Raw genomic sequence first — 24974 nt, 5'->3', positions numbered from 1 at the left:
GGATGATGATGAGTGTCACAGATCATCACATCCATCAGGTTGAAGTACGAATGGTATCTTAGAACAGGAATAAATCGAATTGAATAGAAAATATTAGTAATTGCATTAAAACTTGAGGTACAGCAGAGCTCCACACCCTTAATCTATGGTGTGTAGAAATTCCACCGTTGAAAATACATAAGTGATGAAGGTCTAGGCATGGCCGAGAGGCCAGCCCCCAAAATGTGATCACAGGATCAAAAATACAATCCAGGATGAAAATATAATAGTAAAAAGTCCTATTTATACTAGACTAGCTACTAGGGTTTACAGAAGTAAGTAATTGATGCAGAAATCCACTTCCAGGGCCCACTTGGTGTGTGCTTGGGCTGAGCTTGAACTTTACACGAGCTAAGGCTTCTATTGGTGTTGAACGCCAAGTTGTAACATATTTTTGGCGTTCAACTCTGGTTTGTGACGTGTTTCTGGCGTTTGACTCCAGAATGCAGCGTAGAACTGGCGTTGAGCGCCAGTTTGCATCATCTAATATTGAATAAAGTATAAACTATTATATATTTCTGGAAAGTTCTGGATATCTACTTTCCAACGCCATTAAGAGCGCACCATTTGGAGTTCTGTAGCTCCACAAAATCCATTTTGAGTGCAGGGAGGTCAGAATCCAACAGCATCAGCAGTCCTTTGTCAGCCTTTTATCAGAGTTTTGCTTAGGTCCCTCAATTTCAGCCAGAAATTACCTAAAACCACAGAAAAATACACAAACTCATAGTAAAGTCCAGAAATGTAAATTTAGCATAAAAACTAAAGAAGACATTCCTAAAAGTAGCTAGATCCTACTAAAAAATACCTAAAAACAATGCCAAAAAGCGTATAAATTATCCGCTCATCAATGTCTAATATTTTAAATATTTTGTTTTGGTTCAAAATAATTTTGTACGATTTTAGATATTGTTATAGTATTGTTATTTAAAGTACTTAATTATGCACTAAGATATTATGTATCTATTACAGTCTATCAATATTCTTCTTTTATATTAACCTTTGATCTCTATGTAATATAATCTAATGTTCTATACAAATATGGCATATTCTATAAGTACATAATTGTTGTTCTCATTTAAGATATACCTTCTTGTTTAATGAATAGAATTGATGGTTCATATTTTACTTTGATATTTTTTGCTTAAAAAAGTCAATTTTTAAATATAGTTATTTTAGCGACTATAAAAAAGTTAATTGACTATAGCCTAGTTTGGGTAACGAACTTCTCTTTTTGATAAAATAACTTAAATAATAAATGACTCTATTAAAGGTAACTTATAAATAGGTTATTTTGTGTTTGGATTTTTAACTCTAAAAGTGCTTATTTTATATAAATCTGATGAAAAGTAAATGTATTATGAGAGAAGTCATTTTTTTAAAATTTCTTTATAAGCTTCTAAATAGCTTCTTAGAAAGTTGCAATTTGGTTTTGAAAATTGTATCAGACATTATATTATTACTTTTCATAAGTTAATAGTTAAAAAAAGTTACTTCTAAAGTTTTACAAACAGACCCTATATCTTTATGAAAATATGAAATTTTATTAAAAAACTTAATTATTTACTTTTTTTAAATTTGATATTGTTTTTTCCAAATAAAATATATTGTAACTATTTTATATTTTATTCTTGTGAATTTATCTAAATCTCAATTGATTTTGTTTTATTTTTTTTAGTTAAAATGTATCTGTTTTAATAGATGAACCAGATTTTTATTTTTTTAAAAATTCAATTTAACGTATTTTTTTAATACATTGATTTTTCGTAAAATAAAAAACTTAAATATATAAAATTATTGATTTTCTTTTTTTTTCTACGAGTCAAAAAAACACTTGGTTGAAGTTATTTTGGTTTGATTAGTATAATCATCTAAATTAAACGCTAAAGTTAATTAAAGTCAGGAAATTCTAATTTCTTTTCATCAAGTTCATCACTTTCGGGTGATTAGGGATCCTAAAAGGCGTTTCTACCTCACCCCATCTCCTCTATCCCTAACCCAATCTCCATCCGTCGCATGATCGGCGCACCCCCATCCTCGACTTAGATTTCGGCTTCCCTCCTCGGTTCTGACCACATGCAAAGAAGCTATGGCTATCTCTACGGTTCGATTCGATCCCACTATGAGGGTGTTGTTCTCTTCGTTGTGTCTGTTCCTTCTCCCCAGGGTTGCTATGTCTCTCTCTGTGGAGCATACCTCATTCTCTATCTCGATTTTTGGATTTTGGATAGCAGATGTTGCCACCGCGGTTCAAGAGGTATATGTGGGCTATGGTTCCATTCTCCCCCTGTTTAATCTGTTTCTTGATTCCTTCTCCAGTTTCAATTTCTTTTTTGTATTAATTGTTGCTATTTTCTGGATCTATTATTTAATTTTTGAGTTGTTTGGTTTCTGATTTAATGATGGTGATTGTTACTTTTTTTGTAAATCAATGGTTCTCTCCTATGTTTGTGCTGTTGATGTTTCTGTGAAATAATTTACTTCTGGGGGGGGGGTTTACTCATTATAAATTATATAATTTTCTTTCTACTGTTGGACTGAAGTTATCTGTAGTGTTTGGTATAGTTGACTGATGAAATTCTCTTTTTATTTTATTGTGAATTGTCAAATCAACTATATGTGGTAGGTATTTGGTAATTTGCAACAGGTCTCTTCCCATATTGTTTTTGCTTTTTTCCCATGAGTATTTGGTAACTTGTGATATCTTCCTAAATGATGTATGTAGCCATATCAATCTATATATGCCTATTAGTCTATCTCTGTCCTATATGTGAAGCTTACATTGTAAGCTTTAGTTTTTCTTAAATTTATGAGTTTATAACTCCAACTCATGTGTTTATCTTCTCAACTTAGTTCTGAGTTCTTCTGTGTATATTTTCTAATTTTGGTATTATTATCTTTCATATTTTGGGAATGAATAACCCTGTTGATCTGGTGGACAAAATTACTCCATGGAGAGAATCATGGAAAGTGCATGTTAAAGTTGTGAAGTTGTGGTACCACAAGAATCCTGCTTTGGATCCTTCTCAAAATCTGTTGCATATGGTCTTAATCGATGAGAAGGTGAGTTTTATTTTATGTTAGCATTTCCTTAGGTTGTTGCAAGTTTTCTTTTTTTTTTTTAATATGCAGAAGGGAAGATTGGAAACTGATATGTTTTTGTTGTTTTATTTTTTTAATCAAGTGTTGTTATGCTGTTTAGATACCTAAATAAGTTAATAAATTCAAAATATGAAGCATTTTTTTCAACTGCAGTTACACAAAATCTAGGCCACCATTAGAGATCAGCTTATATCAAAATTTGCCTTGTCTCTAAATGAAGGGGATGTGTACTTGATGACCCATTTTACAGTTGTACCGAACACCGGTTTGAACAGAGTGACAAAACATCGGTTCAGACTTTTGTTCCAATACAACACCTCTGTTGTTTCTATGGTATCTCCAAGGATACCTCATTCGGGTCTGTGTTTAGCATCAATAGATGAAATTGATCAAATCACAAAGGAGCATAATTTCCTCATTGGTTCGTACAAGTTTCTTGCTCTTCCCTTTTACTATCATAGTATTATGTTTTAAAATATGTGGTTCCTGATTCAAATTTGTATATGTTTTAATATAATTATTAGACTTTGTTGGGATTATTACTGGTGTTCGAAAAGAAAGAAATGTGGCATCAGATGGGAAGCTGGTCAAAGCAGTGGTCCTAGAAGTCTTTGCTGATGGGTAATATCTCTCTCACTGTCTCCTATATCAGTGGTTATCTTTTATTAATTCTAATTTTTTTTCTTCCAGTCTTTATGTTTATAAGAATAAATATATAGTTTGATCCTTTTGATCTTTTGAAACGTATCTGTTCAGAAAAAGGGTACAATGCAATGTGTTTGGAGATGCTTGTGATCTGTTAGAATATGATAAGTTACAAAAATATGCAAGATCTCCCCTGGTTGTCCTCGAGTCTTTTAAAATCAAAGCAATTGAAGGTTAGTTTCACTCATATTCAGCAAATTTTTACTCTAACATTTAGCTTTCTATTTTTTGATCTTCTAATATAAATATGGTTTGAGGCTAATAGAATAGGATTCTTGCATGCAGGTGGGGTAATCCTACAGAATGTGATAAATGTCTCTAGGTTATTCATTAATCCTGACATTCCTGAGTCTGTTGAATTCCTAAGCAGGTTAGTTGTGTTAAAAATATTGAAAACCTAGAAGCTGCCATGCTTATTTTGTTGGTGTTCATGTATATGTTTTGTGTTATTAAGATTAGTTATTGTATCTTATGTGTAGATTTAGTGTAACCAGTTATGGATTCTCAAGACTTGTGACCAATGACCTTGGATACTTAGTTTCTAAAGTTGATGGTCATTATTTCAATCCCAAAGAGATCAGTAATATTCAAGATCTTCATTCAGATAATGGGGTACTATTTTAGATTGGCAAACTCTTCGTTTAATGCTTAAACTTGAATTCCTTAAACATGTGTGTTGGGTTTTGTAATCTTGTTTGTTAATATTATTGTATAGTATATCATTATTTTTAAAATTTTACAGGATTCTCATTACTTTGTTATTGGGACAATTAAGGAAGTTATGGATGAACCAGATTAGTGGTACTACACACGTGTGTGTGGTTATGCCGTTGTTGAGCATGAGGATCTCTACCTTTGTGATGCTTGTGGTTCATGTGTTGAGCATGTTATGGTCAAGTGAGCTTCATATGTAACTTTATTTTGGAATAGATTAATTAATAATCTTATGGATTTTTCGTTACTTCTTTGTTATGTGCCACTCTATGTGTTGTTAAGCAGATTTCCTGGTTTTAGTATGATTCTTGGTTGTTAATTGTGTTAGATATGGGATTCGGGTAAAGATTCAGGCTACTCGATGTACTGTTTTGTTTGTTTTGCTTAATAATGCAGCAACAAAACTATTTGGAAGAACCTGTTCTGAAGTATTTCTCAAGATAGAAGAAGAATTTCCTATTGATCCTAATGTGCTTGCAGTATGAACTCTTTCATACTGAACCTCATTTAATCTTTATTATTTATATTTTGTGTTCAAGTTTATTGATTCTTTTATATTAAACTCCTAAGGTTTGTCGGTCATATTCTCCACAAATGTTTGATCATGCTGTTGGAGAGGATAAAGTTTTCAAGGTTGAAATTGATTCTGCAATTGATCCAGAATACTCCAATTGCTTTAAAATTGTAAATGTCTTTAGTCATAATCCGGAACCAGTTGCAGCCGATGATTATATCAATGTATGATTCCTCACCTTGTGTTACAACATGTTCATGCAATTGTTTTTTCTGAATCAATGGATTCCATACTTATTCTAACCAACTTATCCCAGGCAATGCTTCATGGTCCCATTTTTCCACCAATCTATGATAGCTACTTGCAGTATACAACTGGCGAAGATCACAAGACTCAAGTAGTGTGTGATAATGCTATTCAATCAAAAACTATTGAAGATATTATCACTGAACTTATTTCACCGAACCTCTGTTATTCTGATGCTGAGAATGTATTTTTTTCCTCATTTGCAATAAAATCTCTTAGATCATTTGTTTTTGTTAGTCTTGTTATATCATAGCTCTAAAAGTTAGTAAATATTAATTTTGTAAATTATTTGAAATTTTAAATGCTGTAATCCTTTCTTCTTTGCTGTAGGGTGGTTTCGTTTTTGTTCTAGGAACTATATCATCTGTCTTAAAGAATCATAAGTGGTGGTTCTCAACTTGTTTATGTGGTTCGCTTGTGTCAACTAATAAAAATATTTTATCATGTGATCTATGTCAGCTTCAATGCATTGATGCTGTCCGAAGGTGTTTTGTTCTTTCATTTTATTCTGTTTTCGTAACTATTTATTATTTCAATGTTAACTCAAATTTTTGTTGTTTTCTCATGATTTGGAAGGTTCTTCTTGAAGGTTGTAGTGTCTCATTCAAATGGGAACAATATATTTGTTCTTAAAGATCGTGAAGTCGTCCAAATAATAAAGACAAGATGCTCGAGCTTTTTGGATAATCACCCAGAGTTGAGCCAGGTTGTCATCGAATTGTTGTTTTAATTAGTATAGAGATATAGATATAGTAACTATGTTGCTTTTGAAATTGCTAGAGAAAACATAAATTATTATTGACGTATTTGTTGAGTATTTTGTTTGTTTTTTTTTTTTGTTTTTAGGGATCTTATTGCAAAGTTGTTCCATTGAAACTCATTTCAAGTCTTTTGCACAAAAAAGTTGTATTCATGGTTAATGCTAGGCCTGTGGGTTATGAGATGAATCGATCTGTGTATATTGTTCAACAAATCTGGGATGATGCCTCTGTTATTAATGTTTTTGAAGCTGCTGCTGAGATGAATGACCATAAGGTTTGTTGTATATTTTTTATAATTTGTTCAATTATTAGTGTTTAAAAATATCAATAACTAAGAGGATTTAAATTTTCTTCAGATTCATGTTCTAGTTGATTCTATGCCTGAAGTTAAAGATGATTTCAGGCAATGTAGAAGCGATCATGAGGCTGTGGAGGATCTGCATGCTTTTTAATTTAATGTGTTCACATACTACGTTAAGTTGTTGTTTGATTTGTGATACTTAGTGTTTGTTGAATTCTAATATGGATATAATTGTGATATTTATGTATTTAATGAAAGTTCTTTTTAATTACAAGAAAAGAAAATCTTCGTTTATTTGATCAATTTCAAATGAACTGGCTCAATAATTAATTAATTATTACCGTGGTTATAAAAAGAAGAAAGAATTATAATCGGCCAAAAAGATATAGATGTTGGTTAATAAAATGTTTTACATTTACAATTTTAAATGTATTTAAGCTAAAGTTAAATTTAATTGTTATTAAAAAATATATATCTTGTCTTCATTTAAAAATTTATAATATTTCAAATTGAAATATAAATATGGAATCCGGTTAACTCTAAATACAAAATTGATTTTGTAGAAGAACTCTGGTGTTCATGAATGAATTTTTTTGTTGACAACATAGTCAAAAGACAAAATATATTGTAGTTACAACAAGTCTATTAAATTTTATTTTAAATTATCTTTAACGTGTACGTAATAACATGAAAAATTAAAATACATTTATATTTAAAGAATTTTTTGTATTTTTTTTGTCAATTTATTAAAAAATAATTAAACTTTAAACTTATTGGTGTATTCTTTTCATGTTCACCTAAAAGATCTTATATAATGTTTATTGAATTGTGGTGTAATTTTTTTCCATGGTTTTTGAACGAAAAAAATCTTATTTTAATAAAAAACTCATAATATATCTTTAAAACAAAATAATAAATTTTAAATATTCTTTTATAATATTATATAAATCTAATTAATATACATATATATACAATTTTAATTAGTTTGCTTAGTGAGGTGAACGTCATATCGTTATCATAGGGTAGCGGTGTCAGTGGCGTGGTCGTGATGGTAAGGTGTTTTTACATCAGCCGTCTCATCAATCACTAAAGCTATAACACAAAATAATATATATTTTAAATATTCTATTATATAACATAAAAACTTCTATTATTGTATTTACATTTAACATTATAATTTTATTTTAGAAAAAATAAAATTTATTTAAATTTTTATATTATATACCTAATATATATTTAATATTAATTTTTTATTAAGATTCTAATATCTCTTTTTTTCATAATTTAGTACGTATATTTTCAACTTTTCTTTCGTATATTATTTATTTTATTTTTAAAGACCAGTAATTTCTTTTGTTGTATAGATATGTTAATTTTAATATTTTTATATTATTTTATTTTTGTTTTGGAGTTCAAGCTAATATCTGGAACTTATAAAAGAATTTAAAATATAAAAAAATGGTCCATCTAATTAATAGGTTAGCTTTTTAAACCTATACCATTCAAATAAGATATAATAAATAAATAGTTCAGATTTAACCAATTAACAAAATGGACAGCACTCCATACTTAACAAGGAGTGTTTAAGAATGAGCTTTCATTGTAGCTCTTTTTATTTGCTTTAATTACAATAGTATTAGATTAATAAAACAGCATTATAATAATCTTCTAATGTTTAGTATTGGTTTATTTTGGTTTCATTTCTTTGTTCGGTTCTCAATGAGTTGGAACATCAATAGTCATCTTCCTCATAATTTTCTCCTTCCTTACCGATACGTCAGCCTTATCTTTCTCTTTTCTTGTTTTGCTAGCTGTTGCCACTCTCGCGTTCCTGCATTTTCCTTCTCTGTAGTTGTTCTGACCCCGATTGGTCGCTCAGTATCCTCAACCCGTTTTCTTTATCCCCATGCGGTTCGTGTTTCTGGATCGTTTATTGGATTATCCGAGTTTTCTCTCCGTCGGAAAACTGTGCATCAAGGTTACCCACTTCGGTCGAGATTTCCGGTCCCAAAGTTTCCGTGGGAATGGTATTCCTATGATTATCGTGCTCTATGTGATTTGTTTCCTTTTGTTTAAAATAGAATTCTAATTTCCTAATTTTTATACTGTAATCTCTTGGTAGATGAAGATGTATAAGAGATCAATTGAGAATGGAGGTGGTTTTGGATCTGAAATTGCAACCGAGTTCCACTGAAAATGGAGACGGGGTCTGGAAATTTGAAACAAAGTTAAGTTAAATAATTTTTATTCTGAGCTATTTGTGTAGAAACTATGTTCATTTGTGATCGTTTTTTTTTTATTTTTCTTACCATCTGTTTTGGGTCATTTGTTTTCTTTGTGAGTGTGTTCAGGTAGTGAACGAGAGAAAGGATTCAAGTGGGAAGCATGCAAGGGAGTATACCGTTTATGTAGGGGCTGTTGGGACAGTATACTTCTTTTCATTTGTAGGGTTTTTTTCGTGTTTGATCTCAGGAAAATGGTGTCCTTAAAATCTATGGTGATAAGAATCAAACTATGATGTCAACATTTATTCAATTGAAATTTCTCCAAACCCTTTTGTTATTGGGAGCTCTACAATATTTAAAAGATAACAACTTGAAAAAGGGATATTGTTTTTTAAGTTCAATTCTGTTTCAGGTTAAAAAAAATTATCGACCACAAAACAAGTGACTTTTTGATTTTGAATTAGTTTGGGTTGGTTTGAAATTTATCTTTTTTTTGGGTGTAGTTTTTTCTTTCTTTTTCAGTTCTCTTGGAGTTTCAACTGAACTGTTGGCCATGGTTGATAAAAGTTTGTAGCTTTTATTTTATTTTTATTTGAGTGAATCTTGAGCATGTGTTCTATCTCACCACTCATATTGGTGGGGAACAGTATAATTATATAGTCAAAGATATCATGAATCAATATGTATGGTTAGTTTATAGATAGTAGATAGATAAATAGATGTATATAGATTCATAGATAGGTTGATATGACATAGCTATATATAGAGGTATGAGTATATGTAATTTAATTAAGTATGGACACATTGAAAGTCATATATCAATCAATCAATCAATCAATCTATGCAAGGACTTCAACAGAAATGTATTCTACAAGCTTTGCATTATAGGGTTGCTCATTTCTCTACTATAAGTAGTGATAAGGTGATGGAGTATTGTGCTAATCTCTCAGAAGGTGTCACTTGTTCCTTACTTGGTTCTCTTCTCTTGCATTCCCTTCCATTGAGATAAGACTTAGATCCAACACAGTTTTCTCTTGCCAACATTTTGCTTTCTGTTTTTTTCATCTACATTCTTTCATCTCTACTATTTATAAGATAAGATGAGTGTTGCTATTGATGCTCTTGGAAAAATCTCTCCATGGAAGGAAGCATGGAGTATTGAGGCTAAGATCTTGACCATTTGGGAAGATGCTACGATTGTTAATGAAAATATGCAGAAACTTTTACATATGGTCTTGATGGATAAGCAGGTGAATATGTGTGTGTATGTCTTGGTGTGTGTGCGCGCGCGTATGTTCTATCAAAAACTCATGTTTTAGTTAACTAAATTCTATTTTTTAAAATTCTATGTGTGATAATTTTTAGCATCTAATGTCTGATGGTATAATATTTATAAAGGCTGGAGTTTTTTTTATATTTTTTTTCAGCACCATAAAATCCAAGCAACTGTTGAGGATGATCTGATTGCACATTTTATTGATCAGTTAAAAGAAGGAGAAGTGTTCATTATTTTCGATTTCAAAGTGATACCCAATCGTGGATTGGTCAAGGTTACAAGACATCGATTTCGCACCCTTTTCAAGTGTAGTACCTCTGTTGTTGCTGCTGCAAGTACAGTCATACCTAACCCTGGTTTAAGTGTAACTTCTATGGACCAGATTCTTCAGAAGTGCGTTGATTATGAGTACTTAATAGGTAAGTTTCACTTTTTGGAATATGAACCATTATAGAGGTGTTTTAAACTGAAATTAATAAAAATTCAAATAAATGTCTCATGGTATTCTATCTGAGGGTTTAATATTGTCTTCTATAATGTTACTAAACAGATTTCGTTGGGGTCCTTTGTGGATTGAAAAAGAGAAGGGATGTTGAGTGTAATGGAAAGATATTGAAAGTTCTGACCCTTGAAGTTTTTGCTGATGGGTATCGATTATGTTCCTATTTCTCATCCTTTTTTTAAATTACCTTGTGTTTGTTTTTCTTGTTTTTTTACTGCTCTTGAATTATTCTATTCTTGTCCATCCTTTCTTATAATCATTACTGTTCCGAGGGTTTACCTGAAACTGTAGGTCGATCTCGGATGAGATCTTCTGTGCTAGTCGGAGCCGACGTGTCCGGCAGGTGTGTAGCAGCCGGAGCTAGTGTGTCCGACTTTGTGGAACTGAGAATGCTACTAATCTCTTATCACCGAAGGGTGGGGGGTACCTGCAAAGGACTCCAATGCTTAAGTTAGCAAGGGTATTAAACAGGTATTGAGTAAAATCAGAGTATGACTTATACCTGGGTGCTCCAGTGTATTTATAATGGTGAGATGTGACCTTCTTTAGATAAGATAAGTTAGTTATCTTATCTTATCTTATCTTTTGTCGAGGTTAGCTTATCTTCCATGGAACCGCCCTTATCTCTATAGGCTTGGGCTGCCCTTGGATCGGGATCGTATTCCTTGAGTTGGGCCCTTCTTTGGGCTTTCCTGTCGATTTGGACCGAGTTCTTTGCGAAGAAGTCGGTCCGCTTGACCTAAAGAGGTCGGTCGCTTTGTCTGTAGAACATCCTGGGTCGGACAGCTCGACCCAGGGTATGAACAGTGCCCCTGCTTGAGCTCGGTCTTTTTGTTGAGGTCGAGTCACGGACTTCGGTCCTTCTCTAGTGAAGCCGAACTCAAGCATTTTATCGATTCCTCTGTAGAAGCTTTTGAATGTAGAACGTTTTTCCTTTAAAAGCACGTGCTTTTGTATCGGCGTTTTGGGAACATGCGAGGGTTTAATGCCTTCATTAATTTTAACATTAATTGCCCCGTTTCCCTTAGGCTCTTTATTTTGATTTTGAAAACCCAGAAACGGTTTCTCTCCTTTGCCCTTTTCGTAACTTCTTTTCTCCACTCTCTTCGCTCTCTGTTTTGCGCTTCTGCTTTCTTGTGTTGCGGCTTTCGTTTGGCAATTTTCTAGGCAGCTTTCATTTCTGCGCCTCCATTTTTCTTTCTCGAAGCTTCTTTCGTCTCCAGGTTAGTCCCATTTCGTGCTTTCTCTTTGTTTTTGTTTTTGTGATGAGGTTTTGATTTTGATCCTCCTTTTAGAGAAAGTTTGGATCTTTTTGTTTCCATTGTGCCCTAGATTTGTTGAAATGTGTGTTCTGAGAGTTTCTCCATCTTCTGCATGATCCTTTTTGCTTTTGCTTGATGCTTTTAGGGCTTTGCATGTTCTTTGTTGTTTTTATTCTGATACCGCTGTCCGTATCTGTTCCTCGTTTTATTTGAAGGTTGCTTTTGTCTGATTCTGAAAAAGGTTGCATCTTTAATGGTCTCTGCTTGGCGTGTTTGATGTTTTAAGGATGGTTTTTGCTGGTTTAGACTGTAAGGCGATGTTTTTGATGACTTTTTGTGTTTTGCTTTGATGTTAAAATGCTTGTTGTTTGAAGCCTTCTTTTCTTGTTTTGAGAGGTGCTGGGATGCGAGAAGTAGATTTTTCCTAGAAACCTTGCTTTATTATTGCCTCCAAAGGATGCCCCAGGACTTTGGTTTGAGTCTTGGGGTTTTCCTTTTCTGTGTGTTCACCTGTATCGTATTGATTTGTTTTCTCCTTTGTCCGAGATGTTTTTAGTAACCCCATCTTCTTTTCTTACTTGTAGGATTAGTTGGCCTCATGTCTTCTTGAAATAACATTGTAGAGATGTCTTCCAGAGTTCCTGAGGGGATGTCCGATTGGCTGGACTCCCTTGTTTTGTTGTGTGTTTCTGTTGTGGATGCTGAATTTTGGATAGAGCCGAGGAAGCGCCATAGGATTTGTGGTAATAGTGCTCGTGAGGAGGATTATGAGCTTGTTGCTCCTGATTCTGATGAGAGAGTTTATTTTCCGACTTCCATCGAGAGGGAGCGTCCCTTCTTCTATGCCTGTGAATACTTCGTCAGTCAGTTGAACGTTACTTTTCCTTTTACTGCTTTCGAGACCGACCTGTTGTGGTCGTGTAATATTGCCCCATCCCAGCTTCACCCAAATTCCTGGGATTTTATTAAAAATTTTCAGCTTCTCTGCCGAGAATTAGATGTAACACCCTCTCAGACTCTTTTCCTTTATTTGTTTGTTTCTGCCAAGCCTGGCGGTTCTTCAAAAAAGAAAGCTTCCTGGGTTTCTTTCAGGTCCGCCCAGGGCCATAAGGTTTTTGCTATGTATGATGAGTCCTTTAAGGACTTCAAGAATTACTTCTTTAGGGTTCGTGCTGTCGAGGGGGCCCGCCCCTTTTTTCTTGATGAAAATGATGAGCCTTCTTTCCCTCTAGAGTGGCAGAGGGATGTGAGAGTGTCTCGCTATACCTGGGAGATGCTTGATGATGTTGAGGATGCCTTTGTTGTTGTTCTTGAGGATCTATGGGGGGAACCACCCCAACTTGATACAAAAAGGTTTTTGAATGACCCGTTCTTGGTTCGGACTGTTTTGGGTACTTGTTTTTTCTTCCTCTTATTGTGATTGTAACTTCTTTACTGTGACTGATTCTGTATTTGCAGAGATATCAAAGAACAACAACTCCATGAAGGCCTTTAAAAAGGCAAAGAAGGCAACTGCTGCTCTGAACATCTCGGCCAAGGTGGCCGGACAAGGATCTTCTCAGGTCCCAGTGAAGCCTCCTGTGCCGAATTCTCCCGGGCCGAGGAAAGCAATTCCTACTCCTCGGTTTCGTCAGGTCGATCATCCACAGACTTCTGCCGTTGCTTCTGGTGCTCCTCCCTTAAAAAAGCAAAAAACATCCGAGCCCTTTAACCTGGATGCCCTGGATTTTGATGTTGTCGAGTTTGTTGACCAGAAAATTGCCCCCTATGGTGGGCTCTCCATGGACGATGTGTCTCTTCTTCAGCATCTGGATTTTATCACCAAAAGTAGTGTGAAAATGGCACATCTGGGTGCGGCTATTTTCCGAATAGTTCAGGGGATCCCGATTCATGCCACAAAATCCTTTATGGAGGAGGCCAAATCAGAATTTGATCAGATCAAGGGTCTGAAGGATGAGTTGGAGGTGAAGTTGGCGAAGGTAGAGAAGGAACTGGAGGGTGAAAAGGCCAGCTCTATTGCCTTGGCTGCTTCTTTAAAGTTGGCTGAGGACATGGCACTGAAGCACAAGGATAGCTATGTCTCAGCTTATAGGGAGTTGATGCATCTCCGGGAAGATTTGAAAACTACTCGGGTTAATTATGCCGAGCTTTAGGGTCACCTTGTGGGTAGCGTGACTGCCGCCTCTGAGAACCTGATGGAGCAGTTCCGGATTATTGCTCCTGATGCCGATTTGACTCTCGTTAGTCTTGATAACGTAGTAAAGGATGGCAAGATTGTCCCAGATGATCCCGATGATGATGTTGAACCTCCACCAGTGCCTTCTATCAAGGTGTCGACCTCCTCGGTTCCTCTAGTTATGTCTGATCCAGATTGTCAGATTCTGAACCGGGATGATGGAACTGTAGATGTTGTGCCTATTCAGACTCGCCCTCCTTCTCCCCATACTGATGCTACCGGGAAGGCTCTCGATCTTTGCTGATCTTTTTTTTAAGTATTTGTGTAAATAGCCCGGTTTGTGGGCTTTTGAACTTTATTGTTTTGTTTAACTGCTGACGCTTTTTAGTTGCCTGCCTGGCAACTTTTACTTTGAAAAACAAAAGTAGCTTTCTGAGGTAGATTTTGGTAGCCTCTTGAAGATTTATTATACTATGCTTCTATTGCGCTTTAACATGGTATCTCTTCTGGTTTCTGAGAGTGTTGGAATCTTGCTGCTTGACCTCTTTGGATTGCTTTTGCACTTATTGTTTGTAACTTGGATCCTTTGAGGCCGTGACTATATGGGTCCAACTTGTTTCTCGGTTTTCTCGCTTTTGCTTGTATTTTTAGCGTCCCATAACCGATTTCTTTATGTTAGTCCCCTTCTAAGTTATTTTTGTAATCCTCTTTCTTGGACCTTTGTCAGGTCTCTTTCAGGGATTACTTTTATAACTTATCTTGTAGGAGACCGACTTCATTAGGTCGATCTCTTCTAAGTTATTTTTGTAATTCTCTTTCTTGGACCTTTGTCAGGTCTCTTTCAGGGATTACTTTTATAACTTGTCTTGTAGGAGATCGACTTCGTTAGGTCGATCTTTTCTAAGTTATTTTTGTAATCATCTTTCTTGGACCTTTGTCAGGTCTCTTTCAGGGATTACTTTTATAACTTGTCTTGTAGGAGACCGACTACGTTAGGTCGATCTCTTCTAAGTTATTTTTATAATCCTCTTTCTTGGACCTTTGTCAGGTCTCTTTCAGGGATTACTTTTATAACTTGTCTTGTAGGAGACCGACTTTGTTAGGTCGATCTCTTCTAATTTATTTTTGTAATCCTCTTTCTTGGACCTTTGTCAGGTCTCTTTCAGGGATTACTTTTATATCTTGTCTTGTAGGAGACCGACTTCGTTAGGTCGATCTCTTCAAAGTTATATCAATTCCTCTTTAATAGGGTTGGCCAGACCTCTTTCCAAGGATTTGCTGATAACTTGGGTTGACTTGGTCCAACTTTTTAGTGTCGGCCAGTCTTTTTAAGTTATTATATAGCAATCCATAAGACCTCGTCAAGTTCTTTTTGGGATCACTTTCGATAACTTCTTGCATTATTCTGTGTTCATCTTTGCCGATTTGTAGATGGTGGTTTTTGTCCCGGTTTGATCGTCCTTTAGGTGAATCGCGTTTTCACCTTTGTCGGTCGATCATTCCTATCAAGATCGTACAGTGAATCTGTTCTTCACTTTCTGTCGATCTGTTACTTTATAATCGGATGATGAATGCTTCAGATTAATGCATCTTGGAAATTTGTAGAATATCTGAAATATATTTTATACAAAGAAAGTGCAAATATATACATGCGGGAGTTTTCCTACCCTTAAGTCAGATTAAATCTCAATCTTGACGCCTTATTAAAAAACATTTTCAGGAAAAAGAGTGCATCTTGTGATGAGATCTTTTACCTGTCCTAGCTATAGTACCTTCTTAGGTTACAGGCGTGCCATGATCTGGGGAGTTCTCGTCCCTCGAGTTCGGACTGTCTGTAGTAGCCCTTCCCAAGTACTTCTGTGACTCGGTAGGGTCCTTTCCAGTTGGCTGCCAGCTTTCCTTCTCTGGGTCGAGTTGTTCCAATATCATTTCGGATTAAGATGAGATCATTCTCAGCAAAACCTCTTGGCACTACCTTTTGATTATACCTGGAAGCCATTCACTACTTTAGTGCTTCTTTTCTGATCCGAGCTCTTTCTTGAATTTTCGGAAGTAGGTCGAGCTCTTCTCTTTGAAGTTGAGAGTTGGTTTGTTTATTGTAGTGGACTACTCGGGGAGACCCTTCCTCGACTTCTATTGGAATCATTGCCTCCACTCCGTATGCTAATCAAAATGGTGATTCGTTTGTAGTAGAATGGGGGGCTGTTCGATACACCCATAGGACTTGTGGAAGTTCCTCGGCCCAAGCCTTCTTTGCTTCTTGCAGTCTCCGATTCAGCCCGGCCAATATGACTTTGTTGGCCGCTTCGGCTTGTCCATTGGCTTGGGGATGTTCGACGGAGGTGAACTGGTGTTTTATATTCAAGTCGGCCACTAATTTTTTGAAGCCTGCATTTGTGAATTGGGTGCCATTGTCTGTGGTGATGGAGTATGGGACCCCGAACCTTGGAACGATGTTCCTATATAGGAATTTCCGGCTTCTTTGAGCATGGCGTTGGCTAGGGGTTCTGCCTTAATCCATTTTGTGAAATAGTATACCCCTACTATGAGGAATTTTACTTGTCCCGATCCCTGTGGAAAGGGTCCGAGAAGATCGAGTCCCCACTTTGCAAATGGCCATGGTGAGGTTACACTGATGAGTTTTTTCGGCGGGCGATGTGAAAGTTGGCATGCTTCTGCCATGGTGGACATGTCTTTACAAATTCTATAGCTTCATTTCGTAGAGTTGGCCAATAGAATCCCGCCCGGAGTACCTTTTTAGTGAGAGCTTGCGCTCCAAGATGATTGCTGTAAATGCTACTGTGTACTTCCTCCAAGACTTCCTTTGTTTTGGAGGTCGGTACGCACTTTAACAATGGTATTGAGATCCCTCTTTTGTACAGGGTGTTGTTTATGATAGTGTAGTACTGTGCCTCCCTTTTTAACCTCTTTGCCTCTTTTTCATCTGTAGGGAGAGCTTCTATTTTGAGGTAATTAATTATGGGGGTCATCCATCCTTGAACCCGACCTGTTATGGCTAGGACTTTTTCTTCTCCCGATATTGACGGGTTCTGCAGTATTTCCTGGAAGAGGCTTCTATTGTTGCTCCCTGGTTTGGTGCTGGCTAGTTTTGAGAGTGCGTCAGCTCGGGTGTTTTGCTCACGCGGTATATGGCAGATCCTATATTCCCCGAGTTGTCCGAGCTGTTCCTTGGTTTTATCCAAATACTTTTTCATTGTAGGATCTTTGGCTTGGCAGCTCCCTGTTATTTGTGAGGTAACGACTTGTGAATCGCTGTAGATGTTGAGTTTCCGAGCTCCAACTTCTCTAGCCAGCTTCAAACCAGCTAATAACGCTTCATATTCTGCCTGGTTGTTTGAGGCCGGGAATCTGAATTTGAGGGAAAGCTCAAGTTGGGTTCCTTGGTTGCTTTCGATTATCACACCTGCACCACTTCTGGTTTTATTCGAGGAGCCGTCCACGTATATATTCCACTCTATGGGGATCTCCGAGGTGTTTGTGAATTCTGCAATAAAGTCGGCTAGGTATTGTGATTTGATGGCTGTTCGTGCCTCGTATTGGGGGTCGAACTCGGACAACTCGATTGCCCACTGTAGGATTCTTCCTGCTAGATCTGTTTTCTGCAATATCCCCTTTATGGGCTGGTTGGTCCGAACCTTAATGGTATGCGCTTGGAAGTACGGGCAAAGTCATCGGGATGTGAGTATGAGAGCGTAGGCAAACTTCTCTATTTACTGGTAGTTCAGCTTTGACCCCTGCAGTGCTTTGCTAATGAAGTAGACGAGTTGTTTCCCACCCTTGTCTTCTCTAATTAGTGCTGAGGCTATTTCCCGGCTTCCTACTGCGAGGTACAATATGAGTGGTTCTCCTTCTCGTGGTCGAGATAGGATAGGTGGCCGTCCCAAGAATTCTTTGAAGTCTCGGAAGGCTTTCTCACATTCCGTTGTCCACTCAAAGTTCTTTCCTTTCCTTAAAGTAGCGTAGAAAGGGAGGGATCTTATCGCTGACCCTGCTAGGAATCTGGACAAGGTCACCAATCTCCCATTGAGTTGTTGTACCTCTTTGACGCAGGTTGGACTCTTCATGTTGAGTATGGCCTGGCATTTATCTGGATTTGCCTCAATTCCTCTTTGTGTGAGCATAAAGCCCAAGAACTTACCTGCTTCCATGACGAAGGTGCATTTAGCCGGGTTAAGTCGCATGCCATGCTTCCGTATGGTGTCGAATACTTGAACCAAGTCGGACAGTAATGTTTCTTCACTTTGTTTCTTTATCAACATGTCATCCACGTAGACCTCCATGATTTTTCCAATGTGATCTGAGAAGACCTTATTCATTAGCCTCTGATAAGTAGCTCCCACGTTCTTAAGGCCGAAAGGCATTACGATGTAACAATAGTTTGCTTTGGGTGTTAAAAATGAGGTTTTTTCTTGATCCGGTGGATATATTGGGATCTAGTTGTACCCCGAGTATGCATCCAAAAACGAGAGATACTTATATCCCGATGAGGCATCTACTAGAGCGTCGATGCTTGGGAGTGGATAAGGGTCTTTTGGGCAGGTTTTGTTGAGGTCGGTGTAGTCGGTGCACATTCGCCACTTCCCATTTAACTTTCTCACCAAGACGACGTTTGCTAGCCATAGTGGGTACTTAACTTCTCTTATGAACCCTGCCTCTAGTAGTGCTTGCACCTGTTCTGCTACAGCCTGAGACCATTCTGACCCGAGTTTTCTTCGTCTTTGTTGTACTGGCCGGGATCTCGGATAGACTGCCAACTTGTGGCTCATCAGTTCGGGATCTATGCCTGGCATGTCGGCAACTTTCCATGCGAAGAGATCAACATTATCTCGTAGGAACTGTATGAGTGATTCCTTTGCACCTCCTTTCAGGATCGTGCCAATATTAGTTGTCTTATCCGAGGTGTCTCCGATCTGAACTTTCTCCACTTCACCTTTGGGCTGTGGACGGAGTTCTTCTCGCCTCTGAACTCCACCAAGTTCGATTGTGTGGAACTCTCCTCTTTCGCCTCTGAGGTTTAGACTTTCGTTATAACAATGACGCGCCATCTTTTGATCTGCTTTTATTGTAGCTATCCCTTCTGCAGTTGGGAATTTCATACATAGATGTGGAGTTGAAACTATTGCGCCGAGTTGGTTTAACGTTGTCCGACCTATTAAGGCATTGTAGGCTGAGCTTACGTCGACCACGATGTAGTCTATCTTGAGTTTCTGGATTGGTTCCCCTTTCCGAAGGTTGTATGTAGCGATACGTATCCCAGTGGTTGTACTAGGGTATCCCCAAGTCCGAACAGGCTGTTCGGGTATGCTCTTAGCTCTTTTTCTTCTAAGCCAAGCTTGTCGAAGGCAGTTTTGAATAAGATGTCGGCGAAGCTTCCTTGGTCAATTAATGTACGGTGGAGATTGGCGTTTTCCAGTATGATAGTGATGACCATGGAGTCGTCGTGTCCTGAGATGATTCCGGATGCGTCTTCTTTGGTAAACGTGATTGCTGGGATGTCTGGCACCTCCTTCTTTCTTTCGACATGGTATACTTCTTTGAGGTGTCGCTTACGAGATGATTTGGAGATTCCTCCTCCCGCAAATCTGCCATGTATCACGTGGACGTGTCTCTCCGATGTGGGAGGTGATCGCTCAGACCGTCCGACATCTTCATCCCTTCTTCTTTTTCTTGGCTCTTTGTCTCGGTTGGCCAAAAATCGATCTAGTTTTCCTTCTCTTACTAATTTTTCTATGACATTTTTCAAGTCGAAGCATTCGTTGGTGGAATGTCCTCGGACTCGATGATACTCACAGTATTCGTTCCGATTTCCTCCTCCTCTTTTGCCTTTGAGTGGCCGAGCTGGGGGTATTTTTTCCGTATGGCAGACTTCTTTGTAAACATCTACCAAGGATACCCTAAAAGGGGTGTAGTTATGATATTTTTTATTTTCTCCCCGGAGCGATCTTCCTTTTTCTTGGATTCTTTATCTTTATCTCGGTAGGCAAAACCGAACCTCGAGGCTTCCCCAAGTCGAGAATTCTCCTCCATGTTGATGTACTTCTGTGCCCGTTCTTGTACTTCGTCCAGGGATGCAGGGTACTTCTTTGATATAGATTGGCTAAACGGTCCTTCTCGTAGGCCATTTATAAGGCCCATAATGGCAGCTTGTGTTGGTAGACTTTGTATGTCCATGCATGTTTTGTTGAATCTTTCCATGTAGTTACGAAGACTCTCCCGATCTCCTTGCTTGATTCCTAGTAGGCTGGGTGCGTGTTTAGCCTTATCTTTTTGTATGGAAAATCTAGCCAGGAACTTTTTGGTCAGGTCGTCGAAGCTTGAGATGGACTTTGGAGGTAGGCTGTTGAACCATCTAATGGCTATCTTGGTAAGAGTTGTTGGAAAGGCCTTGCAGCGAACTGCATCCGAGGCGTCAGTGAGGTATATTCTACTTCTAAAATTGCTGAGATGATGGTTGAGGTCTGAAGTGCCGTCATACAGAGTCATATCCAGAAGTTTGAAGTCCTTTGGGATTTTGGTCTTCATAATTTCCCTGGTTAATGGATCTTGATCCTTGCGAGAGCTATCCTTTGGAGTGGATCGAGTAGCTTTAGTTTTGAGATCGGCTTCGAGTTTTAGAAGTTTATCTTCTAATTCTCGGCGTCGCCTTATCTCCCGATGCAGATCATCTTCTTTTTCACGTTGATGTTGGGCTTCCTTCTCGAGTTGCTTTAATCGATCTTGAAGCGCCTCTATCACTCCTGGATTTGATGAATTTTTGTCCCCGTTGGGCTCCGGAGTATCTTTAAGTGTAACATCCGCGTTCTTATGCGGCGTTCTATCTTCCAAACCTGAATCGTGTTTGTTGTCATGGTCGTCCGCCATGGTGATGGGATGACTTCCAGGTTCCCCGGCAACGGCGCCAATGTTCCAAGGGTTTACCTTAAACTGTAGGTCGATCTCGGACGAGATCTTCTGTGCTGGTCGGAGCCGACGTGTCCGGCAGGTGTGTAGCAGCCGGAGTTGGTGTGTTCGACTTTGTGGAACTGAGAATGCTGCTGATCCCTTGTCACCGAAGGGTGGGGGGTACCTACAAGGGACTCCGATGCTTAAGTTAGCAAGGGTATTAAACAAGTATTGAGTAGAATCAGAGTATGAGTTATACCTAGGTGCTCCAGTGTATTTATAATGGTGAGATGTGACCTTCTTTAGATAAGATAAGTTAGTTATCTTATCTTATCTTATCTTTTGTCGAGGTCAGCTTATCTTCCATGGAACCGCCCTTATCTCTATAGGCTTGGGCTGCCCTTGGATCGGGATCGTATTCCTTGAGTTGGGCCCTTTTTTGGGCTTTTCTGTCGATTTAGACCGAGTTCTTTGCGAAGAAGTCGGTTCGCTTGACCTAAAGAGGTCGATCGCTTTGTCTGTAGAACATCCCGGGTTGGACAGCTCGACCCAGGGTATGAACAATTACCCAGGAAGAAAATCTCCTGCAATTTTGTTGGTGATTATTCTGCTCTTATAGACATGAATAGTTTGAAAAGGTACCAGAGACCACCTGTTGTAATTCTGTAATCTTTCAAGATCAAAGTCAATGGAGGTGAAGAGTTGGCCATGTTGCACATGTCTCAGTTTGATTTGTTTAAATATTTTTTTATACCAATGAATACTTTCTTTATGAATTATTTTCTTCTTATTGTCTTTTCTGATTTGTAGATAAAGTCAGTCTCCAAAATGTCATCAATATATGCCGAGTTTTGATCAACCCTGATATGCAGGAAAATGTGAATTTTCTGAATCAGTTAGTTTTATTCAGTTCTGTTTAAGTTTTGCCTCTCTAAACTCGAACTTTGTGCCTCCCTCTCTATCACTCATTCTCTCTCTATCTCTTTCTGTTTCTCTCTTTCTCTTTGTGTCACTCTATATCTCTCTTCTTGAAATTCTTTTATCATAATATTTTTTTTCGTTTTAAATAGATATGGTATTGCGAGCAACCATTTCAGTAGACTCCATAGTAATGAGGTTGGGGATTTAGTATGTGTAATTGATGGTAAATCCTTTGATTGGAAGCTAATACGCACTATTAATAATCTTAAGGCAAACAATGAGGTGCGCACTATTAGTTTTTTAACATGTTTTAGTGCTATTTAAGAAGTACTCATGTTAATTGATGTTTGAAAATTGTAGACATCCCTTGCCAATTCAACTCATAATTTATTTTTTTTTCTAACAGGATGGACAATTCTTTGTGGTTGGAAAAATTAAGGAGATTGTTGAAGATCCGGAGTGGTGGTTTTTTTCTTGTGTTTGCGGTCATCCTATTGTAGGTGATGATAATGTGTTCCATTGTCAGCTGTGCAGCAGAGAGGTTCATCATTTTATGATAAGGTAAATCCAGGTTATGATTTACAAATTTGCTTTCATGTGTTCTGATTCAATAATATAAGTTTTTTTCATGTATCAGCCTCTTCTTGGACTCAGCAATAGGTTAATCTCATATTTACTTTCTTTATTATAGTTACAGGATTAAGATACTTGTTGAAGACGGTACTTCTTCTGGAATGTTTGTCTTGTTGGACAACCCAGCCACTAAGCTATTAGGGAGAACCTGTTCTGATGTGTTTTTGTTGTTAGAAGATGAAATCGATGTATGGTTTATCCACTTATATTTTATTGCTGTATACTTTATGAATAAGTATTTCTTATACTTTATTTTTGTCCAATAATTAGTGATCACTTTTCAATATCTATGACAAAGAATTGAGCACCGATACTGTCCACAGTTTTTTCACAAACTCCTTGGAAAAGAAATTATTTTCAAAGTTCAAGCAAAGAGGATTACCACTCAGGGTTATTGTGGCACATTTAAAGTCATCAATGTCATTAGTAATGCAACGATTTTTCAACAAACTTCAGGCTGATCAGTGCGTCAAGGTTAGTGCTCTTTCTTTATGTTAGATATGGATGAATTGGAGGAATCATTTTTATATATAGTTTGTCGATCCCCATTTTCTAATTATTTTGGCTCTTGTTTTGAATGGTTTCCTTTACATGCCAACATGATTATGCCTCATACTTTATAAAATTGGTTGCGTTTAATAATTCATGTTTTCTTTCCAAATTATTAGGATGTTAGTTCTGATTCGGCCTTTAGCCCAATATTTGAAGATTTCTCTCGGTATGGACATCTTAGTAGTTATGAGAACCAACTCATATCTGGTGTTCCAATACAACTGCATAGCATTAAAGAGATGCTTGCTGACATTCTTTGCTGACATTAAAGAGATGCATCAAGAAATGTTAGTATTTATGTTTCTGTTTTCAATCATCTGAACTGTGTTTCAAAATGTGTAGTATGATAAAAAAAAATGTTTCATAATATACCAATTATTGTTTCTCTACAGGATCAGATTTGTTTTTTGACTGGTGAGATTATTGATGTGCTGAAACATCAGAAGTGGTGGTACTACTGTTGTTTGTGTAATGCACCTGTTTCTCATGTTGGGAATGTATTTTATTGTTATCTGTGTAGAGTTGAGTGTGTTGATGCCATAAGAAGGTATCAATTTTTCTCTTAGAGTTGTTGGTACTAGTTTTCTTTTTGCTTTATTGCATCTTCTGCACATGTTTCTAACCGTTAATTTTTTTTCCTTTACATTATTTAGGTATCGGATCAAAATTAATATTTTCCATTCAAATGGTAGTAATATTTTCATACTTGATGATGATGAGGTGATGCAAGTACTCAAAAAGAGTTGTTCAGACTTTTTGATAGACGAAAGAAAATCCTCCCAAGTAATCATTTTGGTTTTAATTTAATTTAGTTGTCCTTCTTTTCGGTTTAGTATTTATGGTTTAGGTATGTCAATTTTGCTAATGTACTGTTTCTTTTTTTTCTTTAGTCAACTGATGATTACACTGTTCCGAATGGGATAATTTCTCAGTTGATGAACAAGAAAATTGTGTTCATAGTGGATCCTAGACCTGTTGGATATGAATTGAACACATCTCTTCACGTTGTTCGTGCAGTATGTGATGATGTTGAAATTGTGAAGTTTTTGGAGGACTCTAGCCATGATAATCAATAGCAGGTGATAAGATTCTTAAGTGAATCTAATGTTGAGTTACTCTATTTTTTTTAATCAGGTCAACCTGAATTGGCTATATTGTTCTGTTTTTTCCATGTGTCATGTGTTAATGGTTACTGATGTTATTCCTTTGTTGTTCAATTTAGAAATTTGATCTGGATCCTTTTGTTCCTCATTTTCCTTTCGAATTTAAGAATCCAGCTCAGTTTCACTCCAATGCAAGCATTCAGTGTTCATCGAGCTCAAGTCCTACAGTGGGTCAGGCTTCACCCATCTCTGTTCTCAACTGGAATTGTTGGGTATTTATTGACCTAATTCACTTTCATTCTTTGTCTCTTTTTAAACTATGTGAACTGTGATAGATATATTCCTACATATGTATCGCTTAAATTTTTTTTACTTTATTTGTTTAATATTTGTTTTATTATTCTTCAAAGTTTCATTATACCTGGTTTCTTTCTCATATTTTTTTACTTTTTATTTTTTTTTTGTGGATTCTTCATTCTTTGTTCTTATATTTTGCTGTGTTATTTGTAGACTGTTAACTATGATTTTAATGCAAGAATCTCTTCCTCACAAGGTTTGAATTTATTTGGGAATCATCAGCCTCTCACTATTAGGGAAGAGCTTCGGAGTGCTTTTGGACAATATGAAAATACTATCGAGGCTGTTGAAAGGATGGATGAGTGTAGTGGCTAATCATTTGTTACATTAGAATATATATAGATATCTATAATATAATTCCAACTCTGTAAAGAATTTCGGAACTTTGCTTAGTTGTGTTAAATAGTTGAAAAATTGGTAAAATCTGTTGTCAACATATCTATTTTGGTATGTAATATCAAGTCATTTCCGGAGTTGTGATGTTTATGAAACTTATTGTTCTATTTCATATATTTAAATTTCTATGTGTGGGTATGTTTCTCTGTGTTATGGAATAAACTATGGTTATTATATACAGACATGTGGTTTGTTTGGTATATGTATATCCTTTTATATATATATATAT

The 24974-nt window shown here is 36.7% G+C and overlaps 1 protein-coding gene across 1 annotated transcript; it reads left to right on the top strand.

Moving 5' to 3' along the window:
- Positions 1-2949: 2949 nt before the first annotated feature.
- LOC110276282 (replication protein A 70 kDa DNA-binding subunit A-like) lies at positions 2950-4642 on the top strand. Its single transcript, XM_052255612.1, has 7 exons — positions 2950-3099; positions 3307-3559; positions 3663-3759; positions 3895-4016; positions 4129-4213; positions 4323-4455; positions 4586-4642. Exons 1-7 carry the CDS (start codon positions 2950-2952, stop codon positions 4640-4642), a joined length of 897 nt encoding a protein of 298 aa, XP_052111572.1.
- The last annotated feature ends 20332 nt before the right edge of the window (positions 4643-24974 follow it).

This window comes from Arachis duranensis, chromosome 10, assembly GCF_000817695.3.
Source record: "Arachis duranensis cultivar V14167 chromosome 10, aradu.V14167.gnm2.J7QH, whole genome shotgun sequence".
NCBI classification, from domain to species: domain Eukaryota; kingdom Viridiplantae; phylum Streptophyta; class Magnoliopsida; order Fabales; family Fabaceae; genus Arachis; species Arachis duranensis.
Note: the sequence above shows the minus strand (reverse complement) of the source record. Positions and strands in the feature narration are given on the sequence as shown.

What these genes read in the sequence shown, in the direction of transcription:
- LOC110276282 (XM_052255612.1), top strand. Translation starts at nt 2,950, where the DNA reads ATGAATAACCCTGTTGATCTGGTGGACAAAATTACTCCATGGAGAGAA. An exon ending in TGGTCTTAATCGATGAGAAG is followed by an intron (nt 3,100 to 3,306) that starts GTGAGTTTTATT and finishes CACAAAATCTAG; the next exon opens with GCCACCATTAGAGATCAGCT. An exon ending in TAAAATCAAAGCAATTGAAG is followed by an intron (nt 4,017 to 4,128) that starts GTTAGTTTCACT and finishes TCTTGCATGCAG; the next exon opens with GTGGGGTAATCCTACAGAAT.